At 37.2% G+C, this 18,337-nt stretch overlaps 1 protein-coding gene across 9 annotated transcripts in view; it reads left to right on the forward strand.

Moving 5' to 3' along the window:
- The window catches only part of Tanc2 (tetratricopeptide repeat, ankyrin repeat and coiled-coil containing 2), a 282,558-nt gene that overhangs the window by 59,195 nt on the left and 205,026 nt on the right, over positions 1–18,337 (forward strand). For all 9 annotated transcript variants that reach the window (XM_051158874.1, XM_051158875.1, XM_051158876.1 and 6 more), the window contains exon 3: positions 17,374–17,445. In XM_051158874.1, coding sequence (XP_051014831.1) covers positions 17,374–17,445 — 72 coding nt within the window. The remainder of the gene's footprint in view (positions 1–17,373; positions 17,446–18,337) is intronic.

The following is an 18,337-nucleotide window of genomic DNA, read 5'->3' on the forward strand; positions in this document are numbered from 1 at the left end:
ATGCAGCTTTCTTATGTTAACAGAAAATATTTAAAACATTCCTGTAGTATATTACAACTTGAAAAATATTTTTTGTTTTTGTTTTTGTTTTGTTTTTCTGAGACAGGTTTCTCTATGTATCCCTGGCTGTCCTGGAACTCACTATGTATACCAAGCTGGCCTAGAATTCACAGAGATCCACCTGGAATTCACAGAGATCCACCTACTTCTGCCTCCTCAGTGCTTAGATTAAAGGTGTGCACCACCATGTCTAGTGAAAATTCTTATATTTAAACAGTAATAGATTAAGTGTATAGAATCTGGGAGAGGGACAATTACTGTAAGCTAGGATCAGTATCTAAATAAAGACATTAAATTATATTGAAAGGAAATAGCTAAGTATCATAAAATAAAGTATATTTTGAAAGGAACTTCTGACACATGTATTTTCTGTAAGTACCAACTATCATGTAGGTTCCATTTTGTGTTATTTGCTAACTTATCTGCTATGCTAATAAAGTTGGGCTGAAGGCAGCTGGCTGCAAGTGTCACAAGCTAAAAAGCAAAATGACTGGCAAGGATTAGTACTGTAAATTTGCAATTAAGATAGCATTTGTTGAAGGAGGAAGTTATAAAGTAAGATGATGAGCTCAGATGTTTTTGACCATAAGTGAATAATTTTATCAAAGAGAAATATATAGTTTTTTTTTTTTTTTACAGCTTAAAAACAAAAGGCTTTCTACTACAAGTAAGGCAATAACATTTAACTAAGCAACAAAATCTCTTGTTAGCTGCCATTGACATTGTACAATTCTAATGCTCAGGTAGTTTTTGAGGATATTGTTTATAAATTTCAGAATAATAAACAAAGTAAGAAGAATTCATGATAGTCTTAGAATGGAAGGAATCGGGAGAGAAGTTTCTGGGAATATAAATGAAACTGAGCTGTATAAGAATTTATTCCTTTTCTGATGGAAGATCTGTCAAGCATTGTAAGTGTTAAATGATGTGACTGTTCAGTTTACATTCTAAATCATTATTAAGCTAGACGCTATGTTTACATCTGTGCTTTGAAAGAACGAGTAAGGAATGGATGCAGGTTAGAGATGGGGACAGATAGATTCAAGAGATGTCTAGGAGACAACGTGTGTGTGCGTGTGTGTGTGCGTGTGTGTGTGTGTGTGGGTGTGTGTGTGGGTGTGTGTATTTTTTCCTAAATAAAGAAGGAGATAATGCTCTCTCCAGAAGTTATAGGTTGGTAAATAAAAAGCCTAGTGTCACATGTGGGATACCCCCCTTAAGTTGTTGGTGAGAAGTGTCTTGGAGACCCCAAAACAATACAGGCTATGCCACTGCCCTTGGTTACCCACTAGAACGTTATGGTAAGAGTTTATTGCTGAAGATAGCACACTTTGGTCACAGGATGGAGAAATAAAGTTGGTCCTGACCAGGAAGCTTCCTCTCTGCTAGCCAGCTTGCACAGTACCAGAAGGTGTTGTAAAGTCAGCTGAGAGAAAAATCAGCGGCCTTACCCAACTGTGCACTACAATAAGAATGGGTGTGGCAAGACTTGCTCATGGTTTAATAGTGGCACAAATGTTATTGGAGTGGCTGAACTGCCTCCACAGGAAGAAACTATAAATCTATAGTAAAATCTATGATCTAACCAAGAACGCATGGTTGGGGAGCTCACAGGGGTGAGCTTATTTATTACTTCTATTCTGCTAAATGGACACCATATCAAACTGCCTTCCAAATTCATTCTCTCTAATGCAGTGTCCAGATTTCATAAGGAAGTTTCTTTGTGCCATGAATGATGGTTAAAACAGAGATTCTCAGTTGGTTAAACTGCAGAGAATCAGCGTTGGTAGAGTGCTCAGCCACAAATGGGACATCTGTATTAACCGTCCCCTCCACCCTCCAACACACACACACACACACACACACACACACACACACACACAGACACACGGCTTAAGGATCATCATGGAAGAGGAGACAGAAGGATTGTAAGAACCAGAGTTAGGGGAGGACAGGACCATTGTACTCAGGAGCTCACAGCAGCTGTGATTGCACAAAATCAAGCCTGTCAACTTTGTATTCATGAACCCACTATCCCTACCTGAGGAGCTATAAGCAGTTGATAACTTCTGGGGAAGGGAGAGTCAGTTTTCTTTAAGGGTGTGGTTCCTGGTAGGTTGACCACACTCTAGTGAATGGCCTCGCAACATAAGTATCTATCTGGGCAGCATAAAAAGCAATATTATTCTAGGGAGGTGAGTGTAGGTGTGGGAAACGTTAGGGGTAAATATGATCAAAATATATTGTATGAAACTTTCAAGGAATTTATAAAAATATGTTTAATTAAAAAATAAAATCTAAGAGCCTGGAGAGATGGCGCAGAGGTTAAGAGCACTGACTGCTCATCCAGAGGACCTGGGTTCAATTCCCAGCAACCACAAGGTGCCTCACAACCATCTATAATAAGATCTGTGCCCTTTTCTGGCATGCAGGTGTACATGCAGGCAAAGCACTGTATACAAAACAAGTAAATCTTCTTCTTTTTTTTTTTTTAAACAAGTAAATCTTAAAAAAAAATAATCAAACAAATAAATAATGTAAGGCAGGGGATCAGAATTTGGTGAGTGTATCAAGCTTTTTAGCACCTTAGCAAAATACGTGAGAGAAACAATTTACGAGTGGAAAGATTTATTTTGCTTAGTGATTCCCAACTTTCCTAATACAATTCTTCGTGTTGTGGTGACCCTTAACCATAAAATTGTTTTCATTGCTACTTCATAACTGTGATTCTGCTAGTAACGAGTTATAATGTAAATGTCTGATATGCAGGATATCTGATATGTGACCCCTGTGAAAGGGTCATTTGACCCCCAAAAGGGTCGTTCGTTACCCAGGTTGAGAAATGCCGGTTTATGTGTTTCAAGTCTGGCATGGCAGAGCAGAGCAGCTCATGGTGTTACAGCCGGGAAACCTGCATTACCGGAGCCCCCTCCTTTATTGTGTCTGCGTCCCTAGCCTATGGGATGGAGACACTCTTATTTAAGGTAGATCTTTCACCCTATAGCTAATCCTTTTTGGAAATATCCACGCAGCAGTGCTCGTAGGTATGCTTTACTGGTCATAGATGCTTTTTAATCTAATCAAATTGTTCATCAAGATTTCAGTATTGAATTTATTGAAGTGGAGAGCTATGATAGAGTTAGGTTTGAAGGAGTAAGCAGGAGAGAAGTTCATGTTGGGATATTACGATTTTGAAGAATAATTAGTATATTCAAGTGAGATTAGAAAATAACCTTTTATTTCTTTTAAAAAATTTTTCCTTTTTAAAAATTAATTCATTCATATTACATCTCAATTGTTATCCCATCCCTTGTATCCTTCCATTCCTCTCTCCCTCCCACTTTCACCCTATTCCCCTGCTCTATGACTGTGACTGAAGGGGACCTCCTCCCCCTGTATATGCTCATAGGGTATCAAGTCTCTTCTTGGTAGCCTGCTATCCTTCCTCTGAATGCCACCAGGCCTCCCCATCCAAGGGACGTGTTCAAATATGGGGCACCAGAGTTCGTGTGAAAGTCAGTCCCCACTCTCCACTCAACTGTGGAGAATATCCTGTCCATTGGCTAGATCTGGGTAGGGGTTTGATGGTCATTACGCATATTGTCCTTGGTTGGTGCCATATTTTGAGCAGAATGCCTGGGTCCAGATCTGCCTGTCATAATGATCTTCTTGTAGGTTTCTAGGATCCTCTGGATCTTTCTATTTCCCCATTCTCCCATGCTTCTCTCACCTAGAGTCCCAATAGGATGGCCTCACTTCTATCCCACTTTCTGAGTAAGTAAAGACTTTCATGGGACATGCCCCTTGGGCTAGTGTCCAGATATAAGTGAGTATATACTGTTTGAGTCTTTCTGCTTCTGGATTAACTCATTCATTATGATCATTTCTAGTTCAATCCATTTGTCCACAAATTTTGGGAATTCCTTGTTTTTAATACCTGAGTAGTATTCCATAGTGTAACTGTACCACAGTTTCTTTATCCATTCTTCTAATGAGGGACACTTAGGCTGTTTCCTGGTTCTGGCTGTTATGAATAAGGCTGCTATGAACATGGTTGAGCATATGTCCTTGTTGTGTGCTGGAGCATCTTCTGGGTGTATTCCAAGGAGTGGAATAGCTGGGTCTTGAGGAAGCCCTATTCGCAGTTTTCTGAGATAGCGTCAGAGACCTTTTTATTTCTAAGAAACATTAAACATTAGCCTTTTCTGTTCTGTCAAGCACTGTAAAACATTTATTTACAACAAAGATTTCAAATTTTTACGTCACCCTACCTTGTAAAACTTTTATTCAAATGTTTTAATCCCCTCTCCCTGTTAAAACTTTTGTTTACACACAAAGACCACTGAAATTCCTGCCCCTGTGTGCTTGCTCTTCAGCTTTGGTGAGTTTGCCTTGCTGAGATACTTTAATTGGGATGATTCTTTTTGCCGAGACCCTGAACTGATTTCTAACACATAGACAGGCCTTTCCAATTTATAGTAAAATAGATGAATAGGGGTTCCTCAGTAAGAGTAATGGATTTGAGTGTATGGGGGAGAGAGTTCTAAATTCTGGATTCTGCACTTTACGATAGTAATGTTAGAGTGAAAATTTGTTTATATTTCATAGGGTTTTGGTGCAGATTGAATGGTGTACATGTGTAGAGCACATTAGCTATGTGTCCTGGGTTTCCTTGGGACCTAACATGTGGCGCCTTCCCAAAACTTAACACCTCATTATAACATGAGGAGGACATCAGAAAACTCCAGCCAAGGGACATTCCTCAAGTCATCAGTGGTCCTCAGTACCATGAAGATTGCCATAAGTAGAGTCTAGAAAGGGTTAATCCGAGAGTCATGTCTGAAAGTAGTAGAGCATTCTACAACACAAAGGAGACACTAGATAAAAACTAATCTAGGCACCTTTAATCCCAGCATTTGGGAGGCAGAGGCAGGTGGATTGCTGTGAGTTCAAGGCCAGCCTGGTCTACAAAGTGAGTCCAGAACAGTCAAAGCTACACAGAGAAACCCTGTCTTGAAAAACTAAAACAACAGCAGCAACAACCAACCCCCCCCCCCAAAACTAATCTAAGTAAAATATAGACCTTAACATAGCCTGTCGATTCATTAGCTGTAACAGATGATTACACAGGGAACTAAGTGAGTGGTTTATAGGATAAGCACGCACACACACACGCACACACACAAAAGATAACTTTGATTTAACACTGAACTCTGTTTACTTCGTTTGGTGTTAGGCCTGGTATTTTACATATTCATTGTGTGCCTTGAAAGCAGTTACTTACTTTTAAAATACTGATATTATTATTGTGGCTACTTCATTTACAATTAGCAAATCTATTCTGTTTTCAAGTTACTAGTCATCATCATCGATACTTATCTCCAGCTTCAGAATCAAAATATTCTGAGTTTAATAGAACTTTTCTTCTGCTGCAGATCAAATTGGTCTGGAATATATTTGATATTTTAGGCAATTACAGATTTACAACTAACTCATTGCAAACAAGTTACTTAAAATCTTTTTTTCCTTTTTTTTAAAAGGTGTTTTGAGACAGGGTTTTTCTGTGTAACAGCCATCATACTTGGCTGTTACTTAAAATCTTAAAAAAACAAAAACCAAAAAAACAACTTTTAAACTGGGTCTGTAAGAACCTTGACATCTTTATATTTGGGCAAGCTTTGAAAATACAGCACATTTATAAAAAGAATTGGCTATAGCATAAGTGCATTATGTTAATTAGTTTATTATTTGGTATAGAATGTGTCCACTGGGTGGTGGTGGCACACACCTTTAATCCCAGCACTCAGGAGGCAGAGGCAAGTGGATCTCTGTGAGTTCAAGGCCAGCCTGGTCTACAAAATGAGTCCAGGACAGCCAAGGTACACAGAGAAACCCTGTCTCGAAGAAACCCCCCCCCCCAAAAAAGAATCTGTTCTTTTTCTTTAGAGGGAAGATATTGTAGAAAATGGTCTGTAGGACAGGACATTCTCCAGGGTTGAGTGGAGAGCGGGGTCTGACTTTCATGCGAACTCTGGTGCCCCATTTAAGACCACATCCCCTGGATGGGGAGGCCTGGTGGCACTCAGAGGAAGGCTATAGCAGGTTACCAAGGAGAGACTCGATACCCTATGAGCATATACAGGGGGAGGAGGTCCCCCCCAGTCACAGACATAGGGGAGGGGAGTAGGGGGAAAGTGGGAGGGAGGGAAGAATGGGAGGATACAAGGGATGGGATAACAATTGAGATATAATATGAATAAATTTAAAAAATATTTTTAAAAACAAACAAACAAAAAAACCCAAAATGATCTGTAGAAAATGTTTTTAAGAGCTAACTTAAAGGCTCAGGGTGTAGTTCAGTGATAAGAGTGCATGCTTAGGCCCTGGGTCCAAACTCTTAATAGCATAAGTAAATGAATAAATGAATAACCTGGTTTTAGATGGGTTTGGGATTCATAGGAAAATTCTTAGTGAAAAACAGTTGAGATTAGTATGGAAGACATGTTTTATTTTTGTAGGAGTTGTCTGAGTAGATGAGCACTAGATTCCTTAAACTGTTCCAAACCATATCCATACCACTTACTGCTTTATTTTGTTTTTTCTTGAGCTTGCCTTTATATATGAATGTGTTAATTTTAGACCTGGCTTATAAAAATAATTCAGCAATTTAAAAAGTATGTACCATATACTAGATATAAAACTATCAAGATGAAAATAAAAGGGTTTTTAAAGGCACAATTTGACTATCTTACAGTCCAGTCTATCTTGTGATCATATAAATAACTCATAGACTCTGCAACAGTGCGATCATCACAGATTAATCATTGCCCTGAAATCACTGCAATAGTGTACTTTACAGGTGTGTGCGCTGTGCTGTAGTTTGGAGGAAGGAATACTTACTCTTCTTGACAGTTATCCTGAAAGTCTGTATAAGAGGAGGAAAATCATTTGTGCCATCATTCAATGAAAGGATGTTTTGCCCATGAGACTGGAGTTATGTACATAGTGAGCCACCGTGTAGTTGCTGGGGATGGAGCCTGGGCCCTCTGGAAGTACAGTCGGTGCTCCTAACTGCTGAGCTATTGCTCCACCCCACTCATTTTCTTATTACAAGCCTCTATAACTTGATTGTGATCATAGAAAATCACTAAATATTGGATATTCCTATTTTTTCCTAAGATGGTTTTTGTGTTTACATATCCCTCAGGTAAAAACCATATATCCTATGCAGCTGATTCTTAGTATTTTCCTCTATGAGTTAATGGGAATAGAAAGCCTATTAATAGTGTGTCTTAATATCGAAGACATTGTTTCATACTATTTGTAGATTATTACTGGATTTAACTTACTATACTGATTAACAATTTTCTGATTATCTAAAATTTGTATATTTATAAGGAAGCATGTCATGGTTGTTTTTCTAACTCCAAATAGCTTTATGCTTTGGGGTGTGCATATGTGTGCATGTGCATGTGTGTATGATGTTAAAAATATCGTGGCGGCCCCCTAAGATTTTCTGGGCTCATTTTCCCTCTTACATTTAACATTTTAAAAATTATATATATTTGTGTGTTTGCATATAGATAAATGCACATGAGTGAAGTTGCTTATCGCGGTCAGAAGAAGACGTTAGATCCCCAGGAGTTAAAGTTTATCGTGAACCAGTTGACACTGGGTGCTGGAAACCAGCATGTGTGCCTGCATGTGTGTATGTGTGTCTCATGTTATAGCACACCTTGCTCACCAGTGCTATAATTCTTGTCCATCAGGAGTTTTGTTATCTAATTTCTTTGTTACTATCTAGTATAAATTTTGGAAGGTTTCAGAATTTTCGCTGCACAGCTCTTACCTTCTCACCGTTCTCTGTAATTTTTTGCAGGGGAGGTTGGGCAAAGTTCTAAAGGCTGCACCTTACACCCTATTGTCTAACTGATCTGTTAGAAATTTCCAGGCTCATATTATTTACATTTTGTGCTTTTAAGAAAATGCTGTACTTTGACCCAACCAATTTGTATGGACAGGTCCTTATGATTGTTTTATAATAAAACTATATGAATCAGTCATATCATTTAATTAAAAAAAACCTAATAGAATGAAGTTTTAATTTGGTTTTAACTTGGGAAGAATAAGGATTATAGCCTTTATTATAAAATAGTGTATAACAGTTACATATTATTCCTTTATGTTGAAGACATTCAAATTTATTTTTAAAGTATTTCTTAGTTTATTAAGATAGCTCAATACATCAGTCTTTCCTTATCCATGGCTTACTTTCCACTGTTTCAGTTACCCATGGCCTTATGTGTTCTGTACATGGAAAACTCCAGAATAAATTATTTGTGAGTAAAAAATTGCAAACCTGTCTGAAGAGCATGATGAATCTCACATTGTTCTTCATTGTATGGCTTAGGATGTGAATTGTCCTTTTGTCTCTCATATGGATGTTTTGAGAGGTGGAGGTGGGGAGAAGAGGATTTATTTTCAAAGTGATTTTTCTTCTGTTTTCATACCAGAGTTAACACAGAAGACATGTGTGGCCCCAAAGGGTTTGGGAACCCAATTCAATTCAGTATGGACTTAAGATGGAGTCATCATATAGGTTGATGACTCTGTCCTCAGGACTGCTTCTGTTGTCTGCACTTCAGGTGCTGCCCACAGACTTTGTTCTCTGTGCTTTTGTCTAACTTGCTGTAAATTGATATTTCTTGTTTTGTTTTTTTTTTTGGTTTTTTGAGACAGGGTCTCTCTGTGTAGCCTTGACTGTCCTAGACTTGCTTTGTAGACCAGGATGGCCTCGAACTCACAGTGATCCACCTGCCTCTGCTTCCCAAGGGCTGGGATTAAAGGCGTGCACCACCACTGCCCAGCAAATTAGTATTTCTTTTGGTTGGAATAGTTAGCATGAATTATTGTTTACTGACTTTGGAGAAATAGCTTTCTTTGCTAGTTTATTATAAATGATAGTATAAACGACAGATGACTAGATGCATAGAGTGGAAAGGTGTGGAACTCCCTTGCACTCTCATTGTATACTGTCCCCCCAGGACCTTCCATGTGTTCAGCTAACTAGACTTTCTCCAAACCCTGTCAATATGCGCTTTATGAAGATTTTATGACACAGACATGACAGAAGCATGGACAACCATATGAAAATGTGATTTGCTGCCAATAGACAGGGATGTGTTCTAAATATAATAGTCTGGGATGGGAAATCCAGCAAGTCCAGTCCTATTCAGCAGTTTATTGCTCTCCACTCATCTACCCTTCCTCCAGAGTATGAGGCCAGTGATTCTCAACCTTCCTAATGCTGTGACTCTTTAATATAGTTCTTCATGTTGTGGGGACTCCCAACCATAAATTATTTTTGTTGCTACTTCCTAACTGTAATTTTGAATTGTAATGTACATATCTAATATGCAACCACTGTCAAAGAGTCATTTGCCACCCAAAGGGGTTGTGACACAGATTGAGAACCACTGCTTTAGACTGAAGAGGGTCAGAGACTCAGGTGTGTGTGTGTGTGCGCGTGCACGTGCGTGCGTGCACCCACGTGCCGAAGGGGTAGCTAGAGAATCTATAGCATATTTTAAGAAAGAGAAATTCTGTTTCTGTGGTCTACTTTGGACAAGAGAGTTACATACTAGGAACTATGGATTAAACCCAAAATATATACCATAGTATCGTTTTCTTCTGTTTCACTGAAGCCTTTAACCCTTTGAGCAATATGTCCCTATTTCCTGGAGTCCTTGACAACTACACTTTTCTTCTTTTATTTAGTTCAATATTTTTTAGCTACCATATATAAGTGAGATAATATAGTATTTTTCATTCTGGGCCTGGTTTAGTGTAGTTAGCATAATGTGTCCATGTTTGTTGCAAATGACAAGATTTACTGCTTTTTAAAGCCTGTGCTTCGTAAATTTTTGTTTTCATCCATCCATCCATCCATCCATTCATCCATCCGTGGACACTTTAGTTGATTCTAAATCTTACAATAATGAACACTGCAATGAGCATGAAACTACATCTATCTTTTGGATATGGTGATTTCATTTCCTTTGATATACCCCAAACTGGGATTGTTAAATCATATGAAAGTATAGTTTTAAAGTTTTAAGCAACCTTCATATTGTTTTCCAGAATGTCTAAAGTGTTTTGTCTGGTACAATTAGCTGTAACATCCAGCCAATTAAAAAAAAATATTGTGACTGTAAAATGTCCTCACACATATGAGTGAAGATTTTCAGTGTGACTGCCTCTGGGTTACTAACACCCCATCAGTAACCCTATACCAGTTCTCTGTAAGTAAACCCAAGAAAGTCTATAGCCTAAGAATAGCCAGCTTGCTTTCCCTGTGTTACTGTTTATACACAGTTCCCTGGTCCTTCAATTAAAGCTCACTTGTGTCCTTACTGCTAACAGAAGTCTCTATTCAGGCAGCTTAGATCTTCTTTCCTTCATTAGCTACTTTTTATTTGTTGATTAGAGAGCTGATATTTACATAGCTATTGATAAGTAATGAATTGCTTTTGCCATTTTGTTACTTTCTGACTTAGTTCCTTGTTCATTCTTCTCTTGCTACTTTCTCTTATATTTTATTAATATTATTTTGTCTGGATATTCTTTGATTTCTTTCTTTTCTCTGCTTACTTTTTTAGTCTATTTTAAGCTGATAATACGCTGATAACATAAATAATATATACTTTAACTTTTCATATTATTAATATCATGATTTACAACCATATAACTATTCACTAACATGGTTATAAATGTTACTAACTTTTACACAGTTTACCAATAATGTGTAAATCTTCTGAGCATACTTATATCTTCAGAAGGAACTTACTGCTGATTGCTGCCCTTGGTTTCCAGGCAGCTTTTTCAAAGTATGATAAATAAATATTTTTAAAAATTTTTATCTTTTAAAAAAAGATCTTTCTTTCTTTCTTTCTTTCTTTTCTTTCTTTCTTTCTTTCTTTCTTTCTTTCTTTTCTTTCTTCTTCTTTTTTCTTTTTTTCTTTTCTTTCTTTCTTTCTTTCTTTCTTTCTTTCTTTCTTTCTTTCTTTCTTTCTTTCTTTCTTTCTATGTATACAGTGTTCTACCTGCATGTAACTCCTGCAGGCCAGAAGAGGGCACCAGATCTTGTTATGGATGGTTGTGAGCTACCATGTGGTTGCTGTGAATTGAACTCAGGACCTTTGGAAGAGCAGTCAGTGCTCTTAACCTCTGAGCCATCTCTCCAGCCCAAACTTTTTTATCTTCTCTTTTTAAAAAAAGATTTTTATGTATTAATGTGTGGGTGCTCTATTTTCATGTATGCTTGCATGACAGAAGAGGGCATTAGATCATATAGATGGTTGTGAGCTATCATGTGGGTGCTGGGACATGAACTCAGGACCTCTGAGAGAACAGCCAGTGCTTTTAACTGCTGAGCCATCTCCCCAGCCATGTATATTAACTTTTGCATTACAATGCAAAATTATTTATCTACCATCATTACAGATCAATGTGTTCTGAATTTCACTGTCTTCCAACTTTTATATATTTGTACCTTTGTTTTTATGCTATTAATTAACACATTTTTCATTTCAACTTGAAGAATTCCCTTATATTATGTAAGGTAGCTTTAGTGATGATGAAATAAAAACAACTTTTGTTTGTATGAGTTGTTTTTTTTTTTTTTTAATCTCTCCTTAATTTCTGAAAGTCAGCTTGCTTCATAAAGTATTTTTTATTAGCAGTTTGTTTTCTTTTAGAACTTTTGGACTTTCCAATGTCTCTGTCTATGAGATTTTTTATCAAGAAACCACTGACACATATTTCATTGGTCATGATAAGACAGGAGAATTAAAGCTTCGAGGCCAGCCTGGACTACATAAACACTGTCTCCAAAACAAAACAGAAATACAATAAAGCATGGTGACTTTCACCATAATCAAAGCAAGGAACAACAAAAGCAAAATACAAACAAAAAAGGTCTTTGTTTTTGATTTTGAGAATATAAAGTATGTCTTGATAAATGTATCTTTATATTGGATGTTTGGGCATTATGGACCTGAATGCTTATTTCTGCAGACCATGGACTGTTTCTATTACCATTTCTTTAAAGGGGCTTCCTCTGCTCCTTTCTTTTCTTATTCTAGAATACTATTAATATGTACAGTGGTCTGCTTTGTAATGCCCCATGATTCATGCAGGCTTCCCCTCTCTTTGTTTATCAGACTGACCTGTGAACTCACTGATTCTTTATTTTTATTTGTTTGAATATGCTCTATGCAGTAGTGCTAGTAATAGTGCTGATTAATTCAGATTTTATGTATTTATTTAGAGACAGCTTTTTACTTTGTGTAGCCCAGCCTGCTTTCAAACTCCTTCATCCTCCCACCCAATGGTAGGTTTAGAGGTATGTAGTTCTGTGCCTGCCTCATTTTGACTCTCTCTCTCTTTTCTTTCTTTTTCTTTTCCTTTTTTTCTTTTTTGCTTCCTATCTCTTTGTTAATTTCTCAGTTTGTTCATCTATTTTCCTGATTTCATTTTGTTGTCTTGTGTTTTCTTGTGGCTTTTTGAACTTTTTTATGATTATTATGTAAAAGTCAAGACTATCAAGTAGTTCATAGATTCTCTATTAGTGGAGCTGTTACTATAGCCAGTTTTTCAGTACCAGGACACAGGAAAATACTGAAAAGACTGTAGAGCAGGACACCTCAGGAAAAGGAGATCAGAGTATCACAAACACCAAAGTTCACACCTGACCTTTACAGTATAGATCTCGCCCTCATTATCAATACCAGAGATCCAGGAGATCACTGACCAGAACACAGACCAACCACTGGGTGGCATATAGGCAAGGTAGGTGAGAGTAGAATTGTGAATAAAAGCTTTAAAAATTGGAGTGGACATTTCCCAGTGGATTAAAGAAGACTCAAAAAAATCATAATTTAAAATACTGAGATTGACCAGATGTAATCTAAAAAATACATATAAAATGGATGTATGTCGAACTAGGAAATATCAGTGTGTAAGGGAAAAGATGATAGATGTTAATACTAGGGTGAATCAGTGAAATTGCTGGGCAAAGATGCCTATTATAAAAAATGTTTGGATAACAATTATATGATCCATCTCAAAATAAATAGAAAGATAAAAATTTAATGAGAAAATAGAAGGCACCAAAAGGAATCTAATAAAAACTTTAGGACTAAAATAGAATAGCCAAAGGAAAAAATATACTTGGTAAAGTCATTAACAGAATAGAGACAAGGCAGGAATCTATGACCTTGAAAGCATCTAAATATAAATTATCAAGATCTAAAGAGAAACAAATAAACAATGGGAAGCCTCAGAGATATAGAAGACAGAAACAAAAGGTCAGCATTTGTGCCACTGTAGTTCGAAAGAAGAGAAATAGAAATATGATGACAAAACAGTATTTAAACAATGGCTGAATATTTGTCATATTTATCAAAAGAAACTGACTGAACCTTAAACAGAAAAAAATGTAAAGAAATTCATACCTAGTCACGATTAATCAATCTGTTAACGACTAAAAACAAAAGTCTAGAAATCAATCTGAGAAAAGTGAAACAGCAGTTTCAAGACTTACAAAGATTAGAGGACGTGACAGTGGGCTGGGGATGTCCCTTAGCGATTGTGTTTCGCTGAGCATGTGAAATGTATTCAGCTTCACTAGTTTTTGATTAAATAAATTTACCTTTTTAAGTTGTTATTTTTAGAAGAGAGTGCACACGCACGCTCACTCACTCACCTACCTGTGCAGCTAAGGAGGCCAAACATTAAGGCATCTTCCTCAGTTGCTTCTCTGCCTCACTTCTTCTTCTTTTTTTTTTTTTTTAATTTTTTTTTATTAATTTATTCTTGTTACATCTCAATGTTTATCCCATCCCTTGTATCCCCATTCTCCCCCCCCCCCCCCATTTTCCCATTATTCCCCTCCCCTATGACTGTTCCTGAGGGAGATTACCTCCTCCTGTATATGCTCATAGGGTATCAAGTCTCTTCTTGGCAACCTGCTGTCCTTCCTCTGAGTGCCACCAGGTCTCCCCCTCCAGGGGACATGGTCAAATGTGTCTGCCTCACTTCTTTTCAACAGCTGTCTAACTGGAAGATCACTGCTTTAGCTAGGCTAGCTGGTCACTGAGCCCTCAGGGTTGGCATTCCTCTGCCTGATCACTGCTAGAGTTAGTAGGACATTTACCAGGCTTCTGTGTGGATTCATGGCGTACAGGTCCTTGTTCTGGTGCAGCAAGAGCCTTACTCACTTAGCCATCATCCCAGCCCCAGTTTTACTATTCATAAGAGAAATACAAGTTAAACAAAAAATCTTTATGATATGTTGGCACATTGGATATTCATGAACATCTAAGGTAGAAGAATTCCTAGAGGGTTAAAAATAATAAAAATGCACATTTCATTAAAGATAATTAGAATTTTAAAAGATTCTTTTTAGTTATTAAATAATCCATCCTTTGACATTTTTACACAGTGTATAACACATTCACCTCTTCATCTTCTCTTAACTTCTCACCCCATCAGTTCTTCACCCTCTGCCCCCCAAGCCCAGCCCACTTGTATTTTTTGTTTGTTTGTTTTTACTTTGCTTTGTGACCACTGGTTTTAACCAGACTCACTTAGGTCAGGCATGGGTGTGAGCCTATCCCCATGGAGCATGAGTAACTAACCAAAGGCCGGATGACTGAAACAGTGACTTTCTAGGATCCAGCAGCCCTCTACTGCTTTTAGCTTCCTGGATACAGTGGGAACCCATGGGCCCCTATTCTATCTACGGCTGACATTTTTTTCCTGGCTCAGGCTTAAACAGCCTTTTAGTGGCATCAGCAGCTGTTGGGAGTTTATAAGTGCCTTTGTTGTCATGCCCTGAAGTGAGTGCTTCATGGCTCTCTTCTCTGTTGTTGGGTTCCTACATGTTTTCTACCCCCTCTTTTTATGTTCCTGGGCCTTGGAGGGGTCTTGGATGAGTACCTGTTCAATGCTGAACATGTCACGATCACTTGATTTTAGCCACTCCACTTGTTTAAACAGATGTTTGTTGTAAAGAGAAATTACTTTGATTAAGGCTGAAGACAGCATTACTCTATGGACAAAACCGTAAATATTAAAGAAATTGTCAAATATGTTCATGTGGCAAAATAATAGAAACAAATTTTCCCTAGTGCCTAGGACTTAGCCAGCCCTGGGCCTTTGACCATGTTAACACATGAACTCCCTCCTACAGAGTGGGTTTTAGGTTTAGTCAGAAATCTGTCGGTTCCTCCCATAATAACTGCCGTTCTTGCAGTGGTAAGCACCTCTTGTCTAGCAAGTTGGTATTGTAGTATGCAAGGTCTAAAGCTGGGAAGAACCGTTGTTGACTTTTCCTTTTGCTGCCTGTATAACAGCTTCTAACACTGTTTTAAAACCCAGGAATTTGAGTTTTAATTTGATCTAAGACAGCTAACTCATTCTGGAATAATACTGTCTAGGGACCCTTTTGATTCAAGATTTTTGTCTTATGTTAAAGGAGAGATTTGTTGGTTTTCAGAGACAAGATTTCTCTGTATATCCCTGGCTGTCCTGGAACTTACTCTGTAGACAAGGCTGGCCGCAAAACACTCTGCATCCCGAGCGCTGGGGTTAAAGCATGCACCACCACACCACCACCACCACTATCTGGCTTAAAGGAAGGGTTCTTAACCTTTTATTTAAATTAGCATTATGTTTTTAAAAGCATGTCTATCAGGCATTTTAAATTTGAACTAGGTTTTGTTTTAAAAATATTTGCACATTGACAAAAATTTACCTTTCTGTTGAAGTATCTTTTGATTTGCTGAATTATTTTTAAAATCTTGCTAACAGCAGAATGTTAAATTGCCAAGTTCATAATGGACTCATATATATTTTCTGCCTATTATTTTCTGTATTTACAATTAAATGTATTCATGAAATCAATTAATTGATGCTGATCTTCAGGTACTAACTACATAAATCCTCTGCAAAAGAACAAACATTGATAAATATGCCTGTTATATATTCATTTAATTACTATTAAGTGTTACTTAGGGTAAATATACTCTTGTTGCTCCCCCTCCATCCCCTGCCAAGACAAGGTTTCTGTGTGTAGCCTTTGCTGTCCTGAACACACTTTGTAGACCAGGCTGGCCTTGAACTCACAGAGATCCTGCCTGCCTCTGCCTCCTCAAGTTCTGGGATTACAGGTGTGCGCCACTATATTTAGCTCTGAGTAGTGCTTTTAAAAATCTGTTTATAGTTGTTACTTCTTATTTCTATTAAGTTAGAAATAAATGGTTGTATAAGATAAAATAAGTTGCTGAATCTTTATTACATTTTAAATTTGATTGAAGTGAAAAGAAATTCATAAGTTTAGACTATCATGTTAAACCTTTAGCTTTGTTTAGTCTGATTTTTTGTTTAACTCAGGCTGACCTGGTACTCTTACAATGTCCAGGCTTATCTAAAGCAGTCAGTGTCTCTACATCCCGTTGGCATCAGTCTCCTGAATCCTGGAAGCATAGACATGAGCCATGAAACCGAGATTTTAGGCTGTTTTTTTTTTTTTTCCCAAACTTTACATATGCTTTCTGAAATTCTTAATGTATTAACTTCATTTTTGTGCTTTATTTGTGATGAATCATTTTGTTTCTATATAACAAAATATAATTATTTATGAGATTAACTTTGTTAAATTGTATGAAGAGGTATATTCTTGTTTCTTTAAAAATGAAAATACAGATAATGAAATGAATATTTCCATATAATTTAAAATATGGGTAAAATATCCTTAAGATTTGTCTGCTTTTCTCTCTTATTGAATCACTTGCAGGTACCAGTTTTTTTTTTTAAATTGAATCAATAGCAGGTTTATTTTTCAATGTTTTATGAAACATGTAAATGTGATTTTACTATAGTAAAGCATACAGTACTTAAAATTATTTGGCTTATTTTAGGCAAGTAGTTATCTTTCATTGTTTCAGGTCAGGACTTCTAAGCTAGGATACTTTGAACTTTGTAATCAATAAAATTCCTTCATTCCTTCACGTGTATGTATGGGAGAGGGGAAAAAGCACTAGTATCTCCAGTAGGCTTTGGATGTGAGTGTAAATCCTTCCCTAAGAATAAGGACAAGAGCCACAGACTTACATAGAGAAATCCAGTATTTTAATGACTCTAATTATAAGAAATGAAAACAAGTGATGCACTTAGTAGTTTTATGATACAGATGTCACTGGAATTATGTCAAACTCATTATCTGTTTATGCTGTCTTTAATTTAATGCAGATGGAGGAAGCGAGGAACCACCGGATCGAAGACAGTCAAGTGTAGATTCTCGACAAAGCCGCTGTGGGCAAGGTAAACTTTCTTTTTCCAGTGTCAGCTAGTCCTTCTTGGTGTTTCATTTGGAGACTGGAATTTTGCTGGGTCTATTTTGGTATTTTTTCATTTAGAGGTTATTGATATAATCAAATGGGGCCTCGTGCCACTTTTTAATTTTTTCCAGCATTAAAGATAACATCTAGATACTACTTTTGGAATATAACAAATTAAAATTTTAACACCATCATTTGTTGGAGTGTAATCACATACTGGCTTTCCTCCTCACTCTCCTTATCTTTTTTTCTCCCTCCCTCTCTTCCTTTCATTTTTTAAAGACACAGTTTGATGTAGGTCAGACTTACTTGTAGCTATGTAGCTGAGGCTGATCTGGAACTTCTAGTTCTCTGGCCTCTTCCTAAATGACAGATGTGCACCACCAAGTCCAGTTTATGTGGTGCAGGGCGGGGGCTGTACCCAGGACTTCCCGAGTGCTAGGCCAGTGGTTGCCCAGCTGAGCTATAGCTCCAGTCCCTGCGTACTGGATTAAAAAATTCTTACGAATATATTTGTTGTCATAGCTGTCTGAGAAGAAATGGTGAAATTGCTGTATTCTTTAGAATCGTCCTACTTATTTCCATTTTCTAGTTAAGTTGGTTTTGATTTTGTTTTGGTTTGCTTGTTTGTTTGGCTTTTTACTAGTAATTTTTTTTTCTGATATGGCTCCTGCTAAGTTTTTTCTTTTATTATTGAGATTATAATATAACAATCACATCTTTTCCTCCTTTTCTTTCCTTCTTCTAACGCCATATGTATGCATGTACATTAATCCCTTTCCATTAATTCCAATACATTAATTCCTTCTGTATTATAATTTTACTTGTATCAGTGTTTTCAGGACGGAACCATTGATATGCTCTTCTCTGGGGTG

The sequence above is a fragment of the Acomys russatus genome, chromosome 16 (assembly GCF_903995435.1).
Source record: "Acomys russatus chromosome 16, mAcoRus1.1, whole genome shotgun sequence".
Classification (NCBI taxonomy): domain Eukaryota; kingdom Metazoa; phylum Chordata; class Mammalia; order Rodentia; family Muridae; genus Acomys; species Acomys russatus.